The sequence below is a fragment of the Callorhinus ursinus genome, unplaced genomic scaffold (genome assembly GCF_003265705.2).
Source record: "Callorhinus ursinus isolate GAN/ISIS: 27379988/994484 unplaced genomic scaffold, GSC_fseal_2.0 scaffold23, whole genome shotgun sequence".
NCBI classification, from domain to species: Eukaryota; Metazoa; Chordata; class Mammalia; order Carnivora; family Otariidae; genus Callorhinus; species Callorhinus ursinus.
The window spans coordinates 10,025,282-10,043,723 of NW_027397085.1; the positions used below are offsets into that span (position 1 = coordinate 10,025,282).

Below are 18,442 nucleotides of genomic sequence, written 5' to 3' on the forward strand. Positions count from 1 at the left end.
GTGTGTGTGTGTGTGTGTGTGTGTGTGTGTCTATATCCAAACAAAAAAGCTTCACATCTTAAATCCTCTGTTTTTAATTTATTTAAGATGCATGTTTTTCAGGATAGAAGAATTATATTGTGCTCAAACAAATTGAGAATGACTTTTGCTTTGCAAAAAAAACAAGAAAAAAAAAATCAAAGACAACCAACCACCAACCCTCCTAGTGTACATACTGCTCTGAATCAGAAAAAAAGTCCAAAATATTATTGTTATGATGTGTTGTAGTCATGTCCTACATCAACCAACAGATGTTTCTTATGCCAAAAAAACAAAACACAAACAAAAACCTCTGAGTGCTCCACAAAGGCATTATTTTTTGCATATTAGCAAAATTAAAACATATGTGCTCTAACCTGTTCCCAGTCTCTCCAGGGGATTCTGCCTAAGAAGCAAGGTAATCAGATCCTGGGCGTCAGGGGGTGGTGCCTCATCCTTTTCTGGCCAGTTGATCTCATCTAGAAGGGAGACATGTCATTTACAACTTTATTGCTCAAATGGCAGTCCAGGTCCCAACAGCCTAGAGGTTGCCTGGGAGTTTGTTACAGAAACAGAACCTCAGGCTCCATCCCAGACTGAATGAGAATCTGCATTTTAGTAGGATTGTCAGTTGATTCCTGGGCCCAGTCAAGTTTGAGAAGCATTGTTTCACCAGACATGAACCAGCACAGCTTACAACAAGGCAGGGAGAAAACATTTCGATAAGCAGTACCTTCCATTTGCTTTTTTGATTCTTTGTATTTTTTTTTTTCTTTTTGGCAGACTTGGCTCAAAACAGATTATTCCTTCTAGTTATTAAGAGGACTTAATATGGTGAAAACTCTTAACACCTGTGTTTTAGACGTCCCCCTTCCAGGGAATCAAGAGAATAAGATTTTTCTTTCCTACTATCCTCAAATGTGAATTTGGCCCCAGTCCTAAAGTTCTTCAGCGTCCAGAAGCACAAATTAATTTTGCAAAAATAACTATTTCTAGAGACAAACAAAAGGCCAGTGTTAAGTTTGAAGACAAAAAATCCAAAGTAATCATAGTAATAATGGAAGTATTTAAAGTCTGTCATAAATACTAGAATATGTTCTACATTCCACAGGAGTTTGCCCAAAGATAAGGTGTGCATGCTTGTGTGTATGGAAATGCAATAAAAACATGAGTTATTTCTGTGTGTGCCTGCCTCCAACTTCCTCTGCTGCAGTTTAAATCTGATTTGGAAAATAAAACATGAATATGCATCTGAGCCGTAAGGCATGGAGAACAAAGCCAGCATTTGCTGCTTGTGTTAATTAAACAGTTGATTCCTCTTGCCATTCAGGCCTTAGTATATCAGAAAACAGCCTAGTTATAAATCCATAAACAGCTCAGATATTGTAGAAAAGGGTTATACACTGCAGGCAACTCACAAATCTACTTTGTTAAAGTTTACAGATATGCCTGGCTTGAATAGTCAATGATAGAGAATAATGCCGTGATTAAGGGACTCCTCATCCCAACATGAATTTTCCCTCCCTTTCCACTGATAGACCCTGTAAGCACAGTCCAGAAGGTGGCGGGGTGGGTGATGGGGGTATCAGCGATGACTGACAAACTTTGAGGAGGAGAGGCCTTTTTGATCTAGGCTTCGGGGAAATTTATAAAAACAGCAGGTAGGGTAGTAATAGAGCCTATTTAATTATCATTTAGTTTTGCCACAAGCCGCATAACAATAGTGAGGGTCAGTGTGCAGGTTAAGATCTAGAGGTTACTGAATTTTAAATGAAAGATGAACAGCTGTTACAGAAATAACATTACACCATAACAACCACCAATGAAATCATTAACAGTCTGTGAATTAAATTTGCTTCCTTCCCGTTCTCATTATTTATTATTTGGTAGACATTTGTTTTAGGGTTTATTACATTTTTGTTAATTTCTTCATTGTGCCATTAGCCATTTTCCCCCATTTATGTAAATGTTACCCACATTAACCTTTTCTTCCCTGGTGCAACTTTCCTATTATGGAAAGGAAGACTGGACGGCAATGAAATAATCTGCAAATCCCACGTGAATTTCTTTTGCAGAAGAACACACCATAAAAATTGGTTACACTGCTAGTCCATTTCCAAATTCCATGTTAACGAAACTTCCTCAGATCAATTTTCAACACAAATTGATCTCCTGAGATTTGTGAAAGTCAGTTATGTGCTATGATGAGTGAGTTCTTTTAATCTGTTGGCTAAACTGTTTGATAAAGGTTAACATTTTAGTAGTTAAAACAGCAGTACTCCACAGAATTGCATGAAATAGCTGTTTCCCAACAGTCGCTTGAAGATAACTCCTGATGATATTTACCACTGATGACTTGTCCAAATAGCTCTTCTGGAGTATCCCCAAAGAATGGCACGCATCCAACAAGAAATTCATAGAGGATAATCCCCATGGCCCACCAGTCCACCGGCTTCCCATAGCCCTGCCTCAGAATCACTTCTGGTGCAATGTATTCAGGTGTGCCACAGACCTAAAAGATGATTGCAATATTAGAATAATTGGAATATTAGACATGAATTAAAATGAGCAAGATGGCTACACACCATTTATTTTGCCCAGAGTGCACCTGCTCAACCACATGGAACCACACGGACAAAGAACTTAGGAATAGCAATTATAAGTCAGTATCCATAACACCAAAGGCAATGAAATATTTAAATAGCAAAAAAGGGAAATTTAAAATGCTGCTGTAATGTTAAACTGTGTAGTGAGCAATTTCAAATTGAGGGTTTGACCCTATTTGGTGGTTTTACTTATTTCATAGGATTAAAAACATTTTTAATCCTCAAAGTTAATATAATGATGCATTTTTAATCTGTCACTACCACAGATAGTTTTAGTATTTATAGGACCAAAATATATTCACATCCTGGCTACTTCATAAAAGCATGACAGTTGAGATGTGTTTTACCTTAAGTAACTTACAATGAACAGATTGTAGGCACATGGTAATGAGGCATGCTTAAAGGGAAATGGGCCATGGCTCGGATTTTAGCACCCGTGACTGTACAATGCATCATGAGTTTCATGAGTACTCTGCTGAGATTCCTGAATTCCTTACAAAAACCGTTTTCCATTTGTCTCTCTCACATTCTCACTTGTGTGCAATTACATCGTTCGTCTTGCTAATAGACCATAATGCTGGGGGAGGAATGTGGAGGAATGGACAGTTCAAAGAGGCCTAGGGAGAAAAATGGAAGCAATCTGCACTTTATTAAACGTAAGGCTCATACTGACATCTAAGCTCCCAGTCCTAACGTGGACCTGGCTTACACAAGTTGATTCTGAATGTCACTGGCAATATCGTACTTTGTATCCTTCTCTCCAACTGAGCAGGAGCCAAGCTTACCTGTTTGTCCAGGAACTCTCGAGCATCCTTCTCGATATGACCCTCATAGAGATTGGTAGTCATGCTCATTAGTCCCACCTTGGATAATCCAAAATCTGTCAGCTTTATGTGCCCCATGGAGGTGACCAACAAACTATGAAGCAGAAGGACACATATTATAACACTTGTTTGAAGTTCTTTCTTTTCTTTTTTTTTTTTTTAGGCTTTCTCCTCCTGTCAATTGGTAAGACTATTCACTATAGTGGTATCAATCTTTTTCATTTATTTATTTATTTCAGAGAGAGGGGAGGGGCAGGGGACAGGAAGAGAGGATCTTAAGCGTGGAGCCCAACATGGGGCTCGACCTCATGACCCTGAGATCATGACCTGAGCAGAAATCAAGAGTTGGATACTTAACCGACTGAGCCACCCAGGCGCCCCAAGGTATCAATTTTAATATTAAACCCAGCCTGGGAAGAGGTAAGGTCACATGAACATATTACATATGTGTATCTGGCTCATGACTGTAATTTACAAGGGAGGGCCAGACACCCGGCCCACCTAATCTTTGTTGGGGCAGCCACATACAGTATCATTTACAGGTTTAAACTTAGAAAAATCCAAGCATGGGACTCTGACATCTTTCTATTTTCAGAACAATAAAATAGAAAAGTGTTACCAATAATCCCACGTCATACATAAGAACTAAGATTAGCAACCTGTCTGTGATTTAAGTGACACATAAGCTAAAGAACTTGGACAGAAAAATGATTTGAGATTTTAACTTATGGCTCAAATTTAAATTTCTGTTCATTAAGCACAAAATGTAGATTTCTTATACAATGCAAAGAAATCACATGTGACAGTTTTATGAATTTAATTTTTAAACATTTTCATTTTCAGAGGAAAAATAAAAATTTTAATTAATTAAAACATTAAAGGAATAGAGGATGTGAAAAGAGGAAAAAATAGCTACTGGAAGGAAATATTCCATATTCTAACAGCTGTCTTTGTTGGGTAATGTTGTGAATGAATTTTTTCATATGTTTTTCTGTACTTCAAAATTTTCTGGAATGAGCATGAGTTAATTTTATCATAAAATTTTCAGCACACTTAGAATCTTTACATATTAACATGTAATGCTTTTAGAGGTGTCTGAAATTAGTGGAGAAAGCATAAAACATTTAATAAATGGTGTCAAGATGAATAACTTAGTCATTTGAGAGGAAAAAAAGTGTATCTGTATCTCAAATCAGACACTAAAATGAGCTTCATGAAGATTAAAAATTAAATTCAATATTAAATGGTGAGAGAGAATATAATATCAAGTATATCATCTTGGTGTAGGACAGGGTTATCTATGTATAATACCAAATGCAGAAACTATCCAGAAAACAATTAGAAGCTTTCTATGAAGCTATTCAAAAATGAACATAATAAAAACAACTTAAATAATTTTAACTAACCCTGGCTTTATAATCTTTTTCTTTTGTTCCTTATAAGCTATTATTATAAGCAGCAGAGCCTTTAAAATATTATATAAATATTATCATATATACTGCCAAAATAACTCATTTGGGAACACTATGGGAGAATTTCAAAACATGCAAAGCAACATTAAAAGAAAACATTTTTAGAGACATAAGACAACTTTTTGTATTGTGTGTAAAAAAAGATGTTTCCTCAGTGTACATACTTGTCTGGTTTCAAATCCCTGTGTACAATTCCATAATTATGTAGATATTCCAAGGCCAGCACCGTCTCGGCAAAGTACATCCTGGCCATATCAACAGGGAGAGGCCCCATGTTCTTCATTAATGTAGCACAGTCACCCCCTGTAAAACCCAAGCACAGGATTTAGCAGGTAGAGTATCAAGAAGACCATCAGTTCAGATTACAGACCTTCAAAGCAGAATGGCCTCTACCCACAGACACAGGATCTCAAATTCCAAAGTGGAGGCCATGCACTGAGTAATCATGTTTCTAATTAAGATGTGGTATGGGGAAAAAAAAAAATATACACACACACACACACACACACACACACACACACACATATATTTTTTTTCTTTTTTTTTCAAGTAGGAGTCCTCCTAAGGGAGGAAATTTGCTCCAAGGTGGAACTGAAATTTGAAGAACAAAACACACCAGCATAAAGCATGGGTTCTAGAATCAGGCTACCAGAGTTCAAATACTACCTGTGACTCTCACGGGCAGGGAGATCTTAGACAAGCTAGTCCCAGCTCTTTCCTCTAATATCAGGATGGTAAGACTGTCATCCTTTTTCAGATTATTGTGAGGATTAAATGAGGTAATCTATGTAAAGAATTTAGGATACTGCCAATATTTATTAAACATGTGATAAAAGTTACTGTAAACACAACCAAGGTTAATAAAGCCAAGTGCTGTTGTGGGGAAAAAAAAATGGGTGGAAATCAGGCAAGATATGCTTTTGTCTTGTATCCACGAGGAAAGTATCTAGTAAGTCTCTCCCTTTCGAGGATTTCAGTTCACTCATCTGCAAAATGAAAAGGTTGAACTAAATGATATTTAATGTTTCTTTGAGGTTTATAGTTTTGGAATTCTGCTCCTACGATTTTAAGAGCTTAAATTAGATGCTTTGAAGATTGTTTTGGCCCTTTCTAATATATTCCTTTTATTAACTTTGTTTATATCAATAAGTCATGGCCAAAAACACAGAAATTGAATGTAAAACTGAAGGAAATAAGAACATTTAAAAGGTAAGTCGTAGATGTCAAAAAAAAAAAGCTACATTTTCTTGACTTGTATCTCCTCCTTGTCTCCTAATTCATTTTTAATTTCATACCATAGACGAAAAAAGGATATATTTTTAATTCATTCTTTAAGAAGATCAATTGTAATGAACGATTTTATGCTATGTGATAAAAGTGAGTAGGAAAAAAATCCCATCACCTATATTCTAACTTTAATGACCAATAGGATTAAAAGCTATTAAAAAAGAAAAACAACCTTCTTCCAAATAGCACTAATTTTCCCTTTGTTATAGTAGAGCAGGCACTTTACAAGCAATTATCAGAAGATAATGACTGGGAATACAGCCATCTCATTGCCTGGCTTCGCTTCCTAAGTGGATACAACCATTATGTAGCCCAACAGGGAAAGCCTCCACCGCACAAAGGAGGAGGCAGTTTCTGGGTACCGGTGTCATGTTCTCTGATTTACCTTCCACGTATTCCATGACCATGCATAAGTGGCGCCTTGTTTCAAAGGAGCAATACATGCTGACAACAAAGGGGTTCTCTGCAAAAGTCAGGATATCCCGTTCCACGAAGGCCTGCTGGATCTGATTGCGGAGGATGAGGTTCTGTTTATTAATCTTTTTCATAGCAAACCTCTGCCGGGATTCCTTATGCCGAACAAAGTAGACTGCCCTGAAAAGGAGCACAAGAGTTGGGGTTCATGGGAAGTGAGGATGCTTCTGGATACGGTAAACAATGGGTGACTGTCAAATTTTTTTTTTTTTTTTTTTACATTCACATGGCACCTGGAATTCAGCTCACACACGCTATCCTAGCAGCTACAAACATCCCATTCCAGGCCAAAATCTTATGGCTACATTTATTTCTAAATCTTTCAATAAAGGTCACTGATCATACATAAGGCATCAAATTCATCTTCACCACAAGGACAGAAATGGAGTCTCCAGTGTGAGCTATTTTCCAAAAGCTAGCTGATGTTTTCAGTTTTTCCACAAACAAAACAAAATTCAATATATAAATCAGAGCAGGAAAAGAACTAACAAAAGTACATACATACCATGAGCTATATCCTTTCAAGCATTAGATATATGTTAGGCATTTTTTCTAGACTGACTAAAGTGATAATTTTCTATATGATACCCTTGGGATCTGCAAAAAGGACCAAAGCTTCTTAGGGTAGGTGGCTTCCAACTTGAGGGTAATTTATTCCCCATGAAATTCCAGATAAATGAGAAGTATGTAATAGGTCATAGGAGGCTGTCCTGCAATGTAGCGTATTTCCCCACTACACACCTCAGCATGATTTACACCTGTGGCTGTTTCAACAGAAAATGCATTTCCCAACATAAAAGGGCACCAATAATACACTGTTCCATCTGACCCATGGCCAACGTGACAGCCAACTTTGCTGTAAAATGAATTTCTGCTGCAAGACTCACTCACATACTCTAGAGAAGCAATTCTGGCTGGGTAAAGACAATGGACTCCATGAAGCTTGATGTGGAAGAAACAAGTCAAGAGAAGGAGGAGGCTTAAAACCTCAACTGGAAATGAGGAGTAACAAGGAAAATGTCTTCAATTGGCTCAGTTTCTCTTAAGTTACTCCTCACTTGTCATTATTGTAGAAGAACAGATTTGAGCTCTCAGGTCAGCAAATACTCAAATAAATAATAATTTACAGAAACAGCAATCATCCACAGTAAAGGATATCCAATGTCTGTCTCCTAAAACAAAGGGTTATCTGATCCGAGATGCATATTCCACTGCTCATGAAAAATGAATGCAAGGTGGACTAGGTCACCCTAAGTCCCCGCCGAACCAATACACGCAGAGCAATCCACTTACATAAACCTTAAGTATATTCTGTCTCAGTTTAATTGGTATTCACATGTTCCGCCCAAGTGTTCAACTAGGAATTCATTTTTCTTTCAAGTCTGTGTGGGTTTGCCTTTCCATTGTATCCATCTTTTTCCTTCACTTGCAAAATTACATTTTTTTGGTCTCTGTTTAAACCTTATTTATTTATTTATTTATTTATTTATTTATTTATTTATTTATTTATTTATTTTACTTTACTTCTTTTTTCCTCTCTCAATATTTCTTTGGTCTTCTCTTTCTTCCTTCACCGTATAGAAAAAATCTCTTTTATCCACACTTTCTATAACCAACTCAAGGAAGAATCTAGTGCTGTTATTCCCACTGTACCACAAACTGACAAGGGAACTGGCCGGCTGGGAGGCCAGCACTTTCCACACAGGCTAGCGGTCTTCTTCAGGATGCCAAACACTGGGGCTCTCACCAGCTGGGTTTCTCTCTACACCTGTTTTCTTGGCAAGGCTTGATATCAGGATTAACTAATTTAAACAAATATTTAAACTGATGAAACAGGAGTGTGAAAAGGAAAAACTTTGTTGTTTATAAAAAAAAAAAAACAAATGGAATGCTTTGGAAAGTACTGATATGTTAAATGTGAGTTACTGGGTGTTATGCACAAACAATGAATCATGGAACACTACATCAAAAACTAATGATGTAATGTATGGTGATTAACATAACAATAAAAAATAAAAAAAATACTAAATAAAATTCCAATTGACTTAGTATGGGTGAGAAGGTTTTCAAAAGTGGAAAAAATAATACAGATCTAGAGTCCTATGTGCAGATCGCTTCAAGCTCCCGCTTCACCTTTAAAGCAGCGAAAAATGAAAACAAAAACAATGTATTAGGAGGATGGTTTATATAGGCTGTCTTAAAAAGACCTTATATCAGAGGACTAGTAAATTTATATATATGTATATATCTGTGTGTGTGTGTACACACACACACACATTTATTTATTCATTTATCGTTTCTCTTTTTAAGAGCGAGATCGTGCGAGTGGTGGAGTGGGCGGGGTGGAGGGGAGAGGAGAGAGAGAATCCCAAGCAGGCCCCACGCCCAGCACAGAGCCTGACATGGGGCTGGATCTCACAACCTAGGAGACTGTGACCTGAGCTGAAATCAAGAGTCAGACGCTTAACTGAATGAGCCACCAAGGCGCCCCTGAATTTACATATATTTAGATTGAACTGACATGTTTAATTTCAATATGCATCTGAAATTAAAAGTATATTTAAAGTATACTTTTTTTTTTAATGATTTCTGACTTTGACTTCTTAATTAACCAACCAACTACTCCTTTTTTTCTGGATCAGGTTAAAGGCTTTTACAGTATTTTTCTTTTCCCAAACACTGATTGGATAAAATCAAGTTCCCCCCGAAAACCTTGCGCTTCTCCTAAGCAGATGCTGGAAGGCAGACAGACAGATACAAAGGGAGGGCAGAAAATAACCTGGCTTCCGCAGACACAGAAGACAAACACTGGTGAACAAATACTGCTATGAAGAACTTTTTAAAAGGGAATTTCCCTTTTAAAATAAGATTTAGAATTTGAAATGTTGAAAAAAAGAGTATCTTTATATGAGCGCCTGCCTCTTACTGAGAGTCAACTAGAATATAGCTTACGTTCTATCTCTTCTTTGAATATTTCACACTGAGTAGATGTAGCGCTGAGGACCCTCAGACATGATACTAGGAACTCCACTGTCAGGCGTCTGCCACTGGATTTTCATCAACTATCAGCGTTTCTTACATAAACTGCTCAGCAATATGTCTGAGAACAACAGGAAGTGGGGAAGGAAGAATAGGGCCATCCACCATTTAATGAAACAACAAAGGGGAAAGAGGCCTCAGGCCCAGTTTGACCAGCATCCAGACCAGGTTTCCCAGGGGCACTCTGTGAATGAAGAAGGACTCATATCTTTACTTTCAGATTTGCAATTTGTAAAACCTCATCTGACTTTTTGCACTGCCTTGCTGGGATGTGCTTAAAAAGCATCAGTTAATCCCTAGGGAAATTTACCTACACCAATGGAAATTAATCCTATAGGTAGCTTGAGACATCACTGTGGCAGGACGTGCATATCTTGATCAAGTTGCAAAAGTCAACTAGACTTCTCAATTAGAATCTGCTGTAGCTAGTTATCTGCTTGTTTCATGTTCTTGTTTTTACAGTTCTTTACTGCTTTAGGAATATTCTTCTTAACGCTGAAACCTGCTTGTTGAGCAGTAACTGTCCTCTCTCACGTACACCTTTCTTCCTCCCCTGTAAAGTGATGTTCCAAATCTACTTAAGTCAGCAGAGAGAGGGAGAGATTGAAACAGACAGACAGACAGCAACCAGCTGACAGACAGGACATCTATCCCTGCTACGCATAGCTATACACCATCCAAGGTTACAAAACTGGACCGAACGGATTCAGCCCCTCATTTCTCTGCAGTTTGGCCTCAAAGGCTGCTTTCTTTGAAAGGGCTGCTTCTGTCTCTCTCTTCCCACACTGACCTGCCAGGTAAATAGAACTCAAGGGTAGGGGGTGATGCGCAGAACGGGGCAACTGTCCTCTCTCAGTCAAGCTTTTTTTCATCCCAGGCAGAAGTGAGGGGTGGGAGGATGGGGAGAAATGGAATCAAAAGCTGATGGGATCTAGAACAGAATGAATCAGTCCTATCAGGAGTGTGAATGTCTAATGCGTATAAAATTACACATACATCTGAGAGCCCAGGACATGAATTCGTGCGAGCAAATCTGCACGTGGGAACAAGAGTGCATGTGTTAGAGGAAAGGCTGTAGGGGGAGAGGCGTAAGCCACCAACCTGCACACATGGGTCTGTCACGTAAATGACCCCATCTTTTGAGGCATAAAAGAGAATGATGTGCAGCGAAGCTAGAAACTAAAGCAAAGTGGGACAGAAATGCTGCGCCTTTCAAATTTAGTTTTTTAAAAATTTTGAGTCAATTTTATTCTTTCACTCTGAAAACATCTGAAGCTGTCATTTGAAAGTCCAGATGGAATCAAGAGAAGATGGCTCCAAGTTGTAACAGGAATACTTTCAGAAGGAAGGAGCGCTGCTTGGAATCAGCGCACCTGCGACCAGCCATGCCGCTGAGCCTCTCTTTCCCCACACCTGGGTGGAAATAATATCAACGGGGCTCTTGCGAGAAGACAGCATACATAAACCAGCACCGTGCCTGGCACGTGGCAAGGATGAGCTTTCTCCAAAGTGCTAAGCTGGCATGAAAGGACGTCTGACCTTCAGCCAGGGATCCGAAACGCGTTCAACAGAGAAGGAAACTGGATGATACCAAATTAGCAGACTGGCTTTATAACATGAACTGTCACTAAGTATGATGTTGAGAAAACCCCGACGTGTTATAGCTCCTTCTAATGAGAGGGCTAGTTTCCAGCACAGGTGATTTTCACCAAGTCGCAGAATCAGGATCACTCTAAGCCACTGATGTGAGTGGTGGATTGTAACACAAGCACCAGGGAAACCCCCAACAGCCTCAGTTCATCTCCAGAGAGGCATCCACGTGTTCAGCCAGTTCACATAAGCCTGCAATCAGCATCTTGACTGGGTGGACCAATAGGTATATAGCTCCATTCAAATTTTAAATTAAAAATAATTAAAATGAAGAGGAAGTCTGTCAGAAATGTAATGAGAGATTAAATCTAAGAAGAGCAAAAGAGGGAAAAAAGTTTTGGCTGACGGGCAGAAGCTGCGGCAGGCAGCCTGTCAGCCCATTCAGGACTTGGCCTGCATCCTGGCTGTTTACTGATTCACAGCTTGTTTAACTTCTTGTATATTCCCAACCATTCCCCGAAGTGTGATATACCTCATCTACTAGACAGGGGTTTAATTGCACTACAAATGAGTTTACTCAACCAATTAGAACTCCAAATACTGCTAAGATATATGCCCAAATTTTATAAAAGCGGTGTTTCACAGATAATCTTATTCTAGAATTCCACTGCCAATAAAATCAATCAGTGCTCAAGCCCAGAGACCCATTAAGTCAAAGTTCAGTTTTTTCCCTAATGAAGGAAGAAATCCTCAGAGGATCTCGAAAACTAAAACTAACTAAAACCAAGTAAGAAACAAATAAAACTCACAAAAACCGTATGCTAAAACAATTTTCTTAGGGGGAAAAGTTTCAATGAGGTCCTTGAACTAAATGAAATATTATGAAAATAGAACATCAGAAAACATTTATAAGCCACATCAAGAAATATACCATTTGACATAATCCTGAAAATAAATCAGTGAAGCACAGAAAGGACTCACAAATATTTAAGTTCTTCACTAAGTTCATGGTGTGGAAAATATTAGAGACAAAAAACAAAAATCGTAAGGAGAAACATCCCTCGTGGCATAACAAAAATCTCTTTGATAATCTGCTCATATGTGTGATAAATGGCAATAAATGTCTATGGGATTGTTTATTGCTCTCCATATACAGATGGAATTGAGATTAATACTTAATTAAACTAGAGCTCTTGGGCTGTCTAAAAATGGATCAGGACACAGTATGTGTATTAATTACCCTAACTGCCTCTTAGTAACTCAGCAGGATCTTGTCACCACTGACCCTACCATAAGAAGAAAACCTTGTGTCTCTAACAATGAAGCAAGAAAGGGGCACCACTAATGTGACCAGATCAGAATACAGACTTAACTGAAAAGAAAACAAACAAAAAACCCTGGTATAATATAAAGACTGAAAGAAATGCACTGCTTTCAGTTTTCAAGCAGTCTTCTTATTTAAGTACTTCTCTCACCAGACTGACTGGGGGGGTCAGACAGGAAGTACTGGCTAATTCTTAAGTAGTGATCCTATGTATGAGTTTACATGTTTTCAGAGATACAGATTTTATATGTCCAGATATGGCTGTGTGTATGCATATATACGACCAAAAGTCAGGTGTTTCTGCACCCAAAAGGGAGGCAGAAGGTCTATATAAACATTTTCCTTTACTTGATAAAGTCTCCTTCTCTATACCTCTAAAATAACTCCAGGTCACTTGATAGGTTTTCTTGATGGACTATCTAAATGAAAAACAATTTTGGCTGCACACTATACCCACCACTAAAGGAGCAGTGAACTGAAAACTCAAGTCCCTAATGACACCTATTTGGCCTAAGATAAATGCGAAGAATATATTACTCAGGTGTGTAAAAATACAACAAGAGAGTTTTCTTGAATTACTCACCCATAGGCTCCATTGCTAATCAATTTAATCGTTTCAAAATCACTTTCCCGAGGTTTCCTTTGAAGTTTCAGGGAAGCATTAGAGCTCTTGGAAACAAAATATGGAAGTTAGAAAATAGTTGGGAATTCAAGAAAATGATTTTAATAGCAACACAAATGACACTTGCATTCTATGCTCTGGCGTTGGATCTGCTAAAGGGCAGTATTCGAGCCAAAGGAAGCCGGCACCCAGCTTTAAAGATCAATTCTGCAGAGCAGCGCTGGTAGACTGCCTCTCAGGACGGCACCTCAGTCTCGTTTAAGTGAACCCCCATTTCTGGGAGATGAAGGTACCAAGCTTTTGAAAATTTCCAATTTGGGGGCACCTGGGTGGCTCAGTCGGTTGGGCATCTGCTCTGGTCATGATCTCAGGGTCCTGGGATCAAGCCCCATGTCGGGCTCCCTGCTCAGCGGGAAGTCTGCTTCTCCCTCTGCCCCTCCCCCTGCTCATGTTCTCTCTCTCTCTCTCACTCACATAAATAAATAAAATCTTAAAAAAAATTTCCAATATTAATTTACCTCTGTAAACTATTCAGGTTAGCCTCATCCTAGTCTTTTCAAGTTTTGAGATTTAAGTCCAAAATGTCAAACCTTAACTCTAGTTTCATTCAGTCGGAACAGAAAGGACGGGCCATTGTGGCTCTACATGGACTGATGGACAGTGCATCTTCTCTGTCCCTGACCAGAGGATGTCTGTCCTTCCTATGACAACCCTTCTTGTTTGGAAAAGGTAGTCGGCAACGATGAGACAATGTGTGCCTCTCTTGACTTCCATACCATTAGTCTTACCATGGTTTAGATATCTATTTCAAAAAGATAGCTCTTTAAAAAGTTGAGCTCAGGGGTGCCTGGGTGGCTCAGTTGGTTAAATGTCTGCCTTCGGCTCAGGTCACGATCCCAGAGTCCCGGGATGGAGCCCCGCATCGGGCTCCCTGCTCAGCGGGGAGTCTGCTTCTCCCACTCTCCCTGCTCATGCTCTCTCTCAAATAAATAAATAAGATCTTTAAAAAAAAAAAAAAGCTGAGCTCAAAGTATAATAATAAGTAAAAATTTTTTTTTTTAAATATTCTCTCATAGTCTACATATCTTAGCACCGAGAGGGTGAGCACTGACAGCCTCTTTGTTTCCACTGCAGAGCCTTCCTATAATTGTGGAAGAAACCCCACAAGTCTGAGGTATGTGCCACCCTCCCCCACTGGATGCTGTCATCTACTGCTGTGCTGTTTCATTTATCTTAGGAAGACCTGGGTACCCAGTTTCCCACCTTCCTCTCTGCTCGTGTTCTCTCACCACCCTGGGTGACTTCAGTGTCCGTGCAGGTAACTCATGCTACTCTCTGGCCTCTGGGCTACTTGAGCTGCTCAACCAAACAACTCTTCCTCTCCTCTATCTCCTCTTGCCCTCTGGCCACAGGCCCTGGGTCTAGTCATCACTGCTGATGCCCCATCTCAGACGCCATAACTGAAGACTGGGACCACTCACCTGTTCCACCATTCCACTCTGGTGGGTCCCCACAGCTTTGGGCTCAAAGATCCTGTTCAAGGCCCACCTGTCTCAATGCTTCCCCACCCAGGTGACCTCATTCATGCCCACGGATGACTGCTACATCATTTAGAACTCCACCGAAAACCCTCCGAGTACCAGGAGGTTCCATGCCATGTATACGGATGCTAGTGTGATGGCTTTTCTTGAATGTCCCCCAAAAACTTAAGTCTACACTCATTCAGAATTATAATAATTACGATAAAATTAACAAAACAGCTATCATTTACTTAGCATGTAGCCGTATTGCTGATCTAACCATTTCACATAAGTTATCTCATTTACTATTTTGTCATCTTTTATATTTACTTTACAGAAGAGGAAACTACGGCACAGAGAAGATCCCCACAGCTGCCAGGAGACACAGCCAGCCTCCAAATCCAGGCCATCTCACTCCAGAGCACGGGTTCTTAGCCCCCAGGCTACACAGCTGCCTCTGTTTCCCGGCCACTCGCAACTCGCTCCAGTCTTGTTCCCCTTCTGGCTTTCACAGTTAGCGACAATGGCACCAGCACCCCAGAACTCTCACTTGTGCCGCTGCAGAGCCTCCTGAGCGGCTTTCCCACGGTCGCTCCTGCCTGCCCCCCGCACCCCATCTGTGTTCTCTACCGCCATCCTAAGATTGTTTTTAAGCCGTAACTCTGACCGGGGCATCTTCCTGTCCACCTGTATCCACCCCACAAACACATACATTTCTTCCCAAGTTTAATAGCTTCCCACCATTCTTTGAAAGAGAAGATTTAACAAAGAAGAAGAATAAGGACCTCTATGTCTGGTTTTTGCCCCAGCTCTCCAGTCTCTATGGTCTCCTTGCCCTTACCCTCAGATGCACTCTGCTCCCTTGTGGCACAGTCTTTGTCCAGGATGTTCCCTGGGCCTGGAATGTTCCCTCTGCCCCTTTCTCATCCTAGTAACTTCTCATACCACAGCTCCTGGGCCATTTCTTCAGGAGATCTTTTTGGACTGGCAAGACTAAGGTCACTCTCGGGGCGCCTGGGTGGCTCAGTCATGAGGTGTCTGCCTTCGGCTCAGGTCATGATCCCAGGGTCCTGGGATCGAGCCCCGCATCAGGCTCTCTGCTCAGCGGGAAGCCTGCTTCTCCCTCTCCCACTCCCCTTGCTTGTGTTCCTGCTCTTGCTCTCTCTCTCTGTCAAATAAATAAATAAAATCTTAAAAAAAAAAAAAGACTAAGGTCACTCCCTATTAATGTTATGTTTTAGTAGCACATGGCCCTTTTCCTTCGTACATCTTATTCAAGTTTATCATTTTTATTTCTTGTGCATGGTTTCTTTTTGTTAATTACTTTCTCTTTGAAAAGAGGGGCCAAAATTGTATGCTGCCTTGCATGATACATGTTTATGGAAGAAATAAAATAACTGACACACTCCAAATCTCCAGACGCTGATAAATGGAAAAACCAACACCATATTTCATCAAGAAAGATACTTACACTCACTGATTCATCTGTTTCTGGTGTTTCTGCTGTCCCACTATCATAGTTTCCCAACTGAGCCATTTCTAAATTAAAAAAAAAAAGAAAGAAAAAAATTGAACAATTTCAACTAGACAAGAAGTAACTTCTTCAATATTTTAAAAAAAAGTTTACACTTCAATGTACCCATGGGAAAATCTTAAATCAAAAATGGCAAGACCCAATAATTGACGTTCTTGAAATTGTTCAGGACATGCCCTTCCCTGGAACCCCATTTCTCATGAACACTTAGACCCAAGTACTTCAGAGCTGGGCCTCTGCTTCATCTAGCAGGACTGACTGGCCAGCACAATCTAAGGGTTGGGGGGCGGGGGTGTGTGTGTATCAATGGCCCTGCTTATAATTGAGTTCTCAAGAGAAGCAAGTCTTCCCAGGCTCTGACAGGCATCGAAAATGCACTGACTCCAGCTCAGAGATGATTCTCAACTTGAGGTTGAGTATTCCTCATTCCATTCTTTCACAGCCACTGAGTGATATCCCCTGCCTAGTACACAAAGAATTTGCAATTTGTCACAAAGGAAGTAGTAGTTGTTACGGGGCTGGACAATGAAAAGACTTGGCACACCACTATGATCAGCACTTACTAGGGACCTTTCACCCTCAGGCTCTCCATCGTAAGGTGGGAAGAATGTATTCATCTTTGAGAGTTTCTTATAAGTATGACATAGGAAGTTCATGTAAGGCTCTTAGTGTGTTGACTAACAAAAATGAAGTGTTCACTGAATACTGATGGTTATTTATGGTTCTTAGTTACATCCTGTAAAGAAGTCAATCCTGGGCTGGATGCCACATGCCTGACACCAGCTTAAGTACTAACCTGGTGGTCTAGTTAAAAGAGACAAAAGCAAAATTAAAAAAAAAAGAAAAAGAAAAAGGCATTTAATTGCTCAGTCTACAAAGGAATGCATCTCTGAGTCTATATAAGTAAATGAAGAAACCTAATTCATTTTATTGTTCATTTTAATTTTTATATTTAAAGAAGAAAAGATGTTTAATTAAAAAAAGAACATGAAGGAATTCTCTCTAAAACTCTGATAGGTAGCTACCTCTGAGTGTTAAGATCACAGGTACTTTACATTTTCTAATTTTTCCAAAATTGAACATGTATGCTCAGTTATATATATATATATATATATATATATATATATATATATATATAAAATAACTTATATACATGTTAAAGTTTTGAAAAATTAGAAAATGTATGCATCTAAAAGTAGTCCTTAGACTCTCATTTCATGTATTCACATTCCTATAAATATCATCATCCTTTTCGGGAGAGATTACACATAAAAGCTATGAAGCCAAACAACACTGGAGTGTTGTCTTTAGATAAAAACTAACAAACTCCAGAATCTAGAATAACTGATGATACTAACTTTCCTAGTTTACCAGTAGGGGAAATTCAAGAATAAAAATGAGCTCAGTACAAACCAGGTGCTTTCTTAGTGTCGTTCAAGTGATGTCAACATCCTATAGGACGAGCACTTTAGATTGGGGGATTGGGAGGTGAGCGAAAATGTATTCAGTCTCAGGGACTCTCAAGGATAGGACTGATTTTAATATTGTTTAAATAAAACAGCAACAGTAGCTAACATTTATTACGCATTCCTGCATCTTGGGGGGAGAGAGATGAACTCATATAATCCTAAAAACAACTCTACGAATAGGTACCATTTCCTTGGTTTTATGGAAAGAACACTGAGGCACAAAGAGGCTCATCAAAATAGCACAGGACTGGTGCCAGGGTGCAGACCTGAGCTTTTCCACTCTACACCCACACTCCCAACCTTCAAAGGTCAGGCCGTAGGTCTGTTATAGTGTAGATGTTGACAAGAAGGGGTAACAAATGTAGATCAGAGTCCTTAATAATGGCATGTTAAGTGGTAACAAATAGATTAAAAATCATCCTCAGATCTGAATCAAGAAAATGAAGTGTCAAGAGTTAAAAAACACAACTCCCAGGGATGAATTTGTGTTACTAAACTCAACACTTGTCCAAGGTCACTATTAAGATTTTTTTAGAGTCTCTATAACGGTACATAGATGGGCCTCAGATGATTCATCTACCCAAGTTCAGCCCACAGTGGTCTTTACTGCCAGGTTAAGAACACTGTGAAGAGCTCACTCACTCTACAGTTCAAGGGCTGAAA

At 39.4% G+C, this 18,442-nt stretch overlaps 1 protein-coding gene across 13 annotated transcripts in view; it reads right to left on the reverse strand.

Annotated features, from left to right (window-relative positions):
* The window catches only part of MAST4 (microtubule associated serine/threonine kinase family member 4), a 546,892-nt gene that overhangs the window by 30,669 nt on the left and 497,781 nt on the right, over window positions 1–18,442 (reverse strand). For all 13 annotated transcript variants that reach the window (XM_073905392.1, XM_073905391.1, XM_073905390.1 and 10 more), the window contains 7 exons: window positions 16,248–16,315; window positions 13,218–13,303; window positions 6,593–6,801; window positions 5,085–5,223; window positions 3,410–3,542; window positions 2,365–2,530; window positions 396–497 (listed from right to left, as the gene is read on the reverse strand). In XM_073905392.1, coding sequence (XP_073761493.1) covers window positions 396–497; window positions 2,365–2,530; window positions 3,410–3,542; window positions 5,085–5,223; window positions 6,593–6,801; window positions 13,218–13,303; window positions 16,248–16,315 — 903 coding nt within the window. The remainder of the gene's footprint in view (window positions 1–395; window positions 498–2,364; window positions 2,531–3,409; window positions 3,543–5,084; window positions 5,224–6,592; window positions 6,802–13,217; window positions 13,304–16,247; window positions 16,316–18,442) is intronic.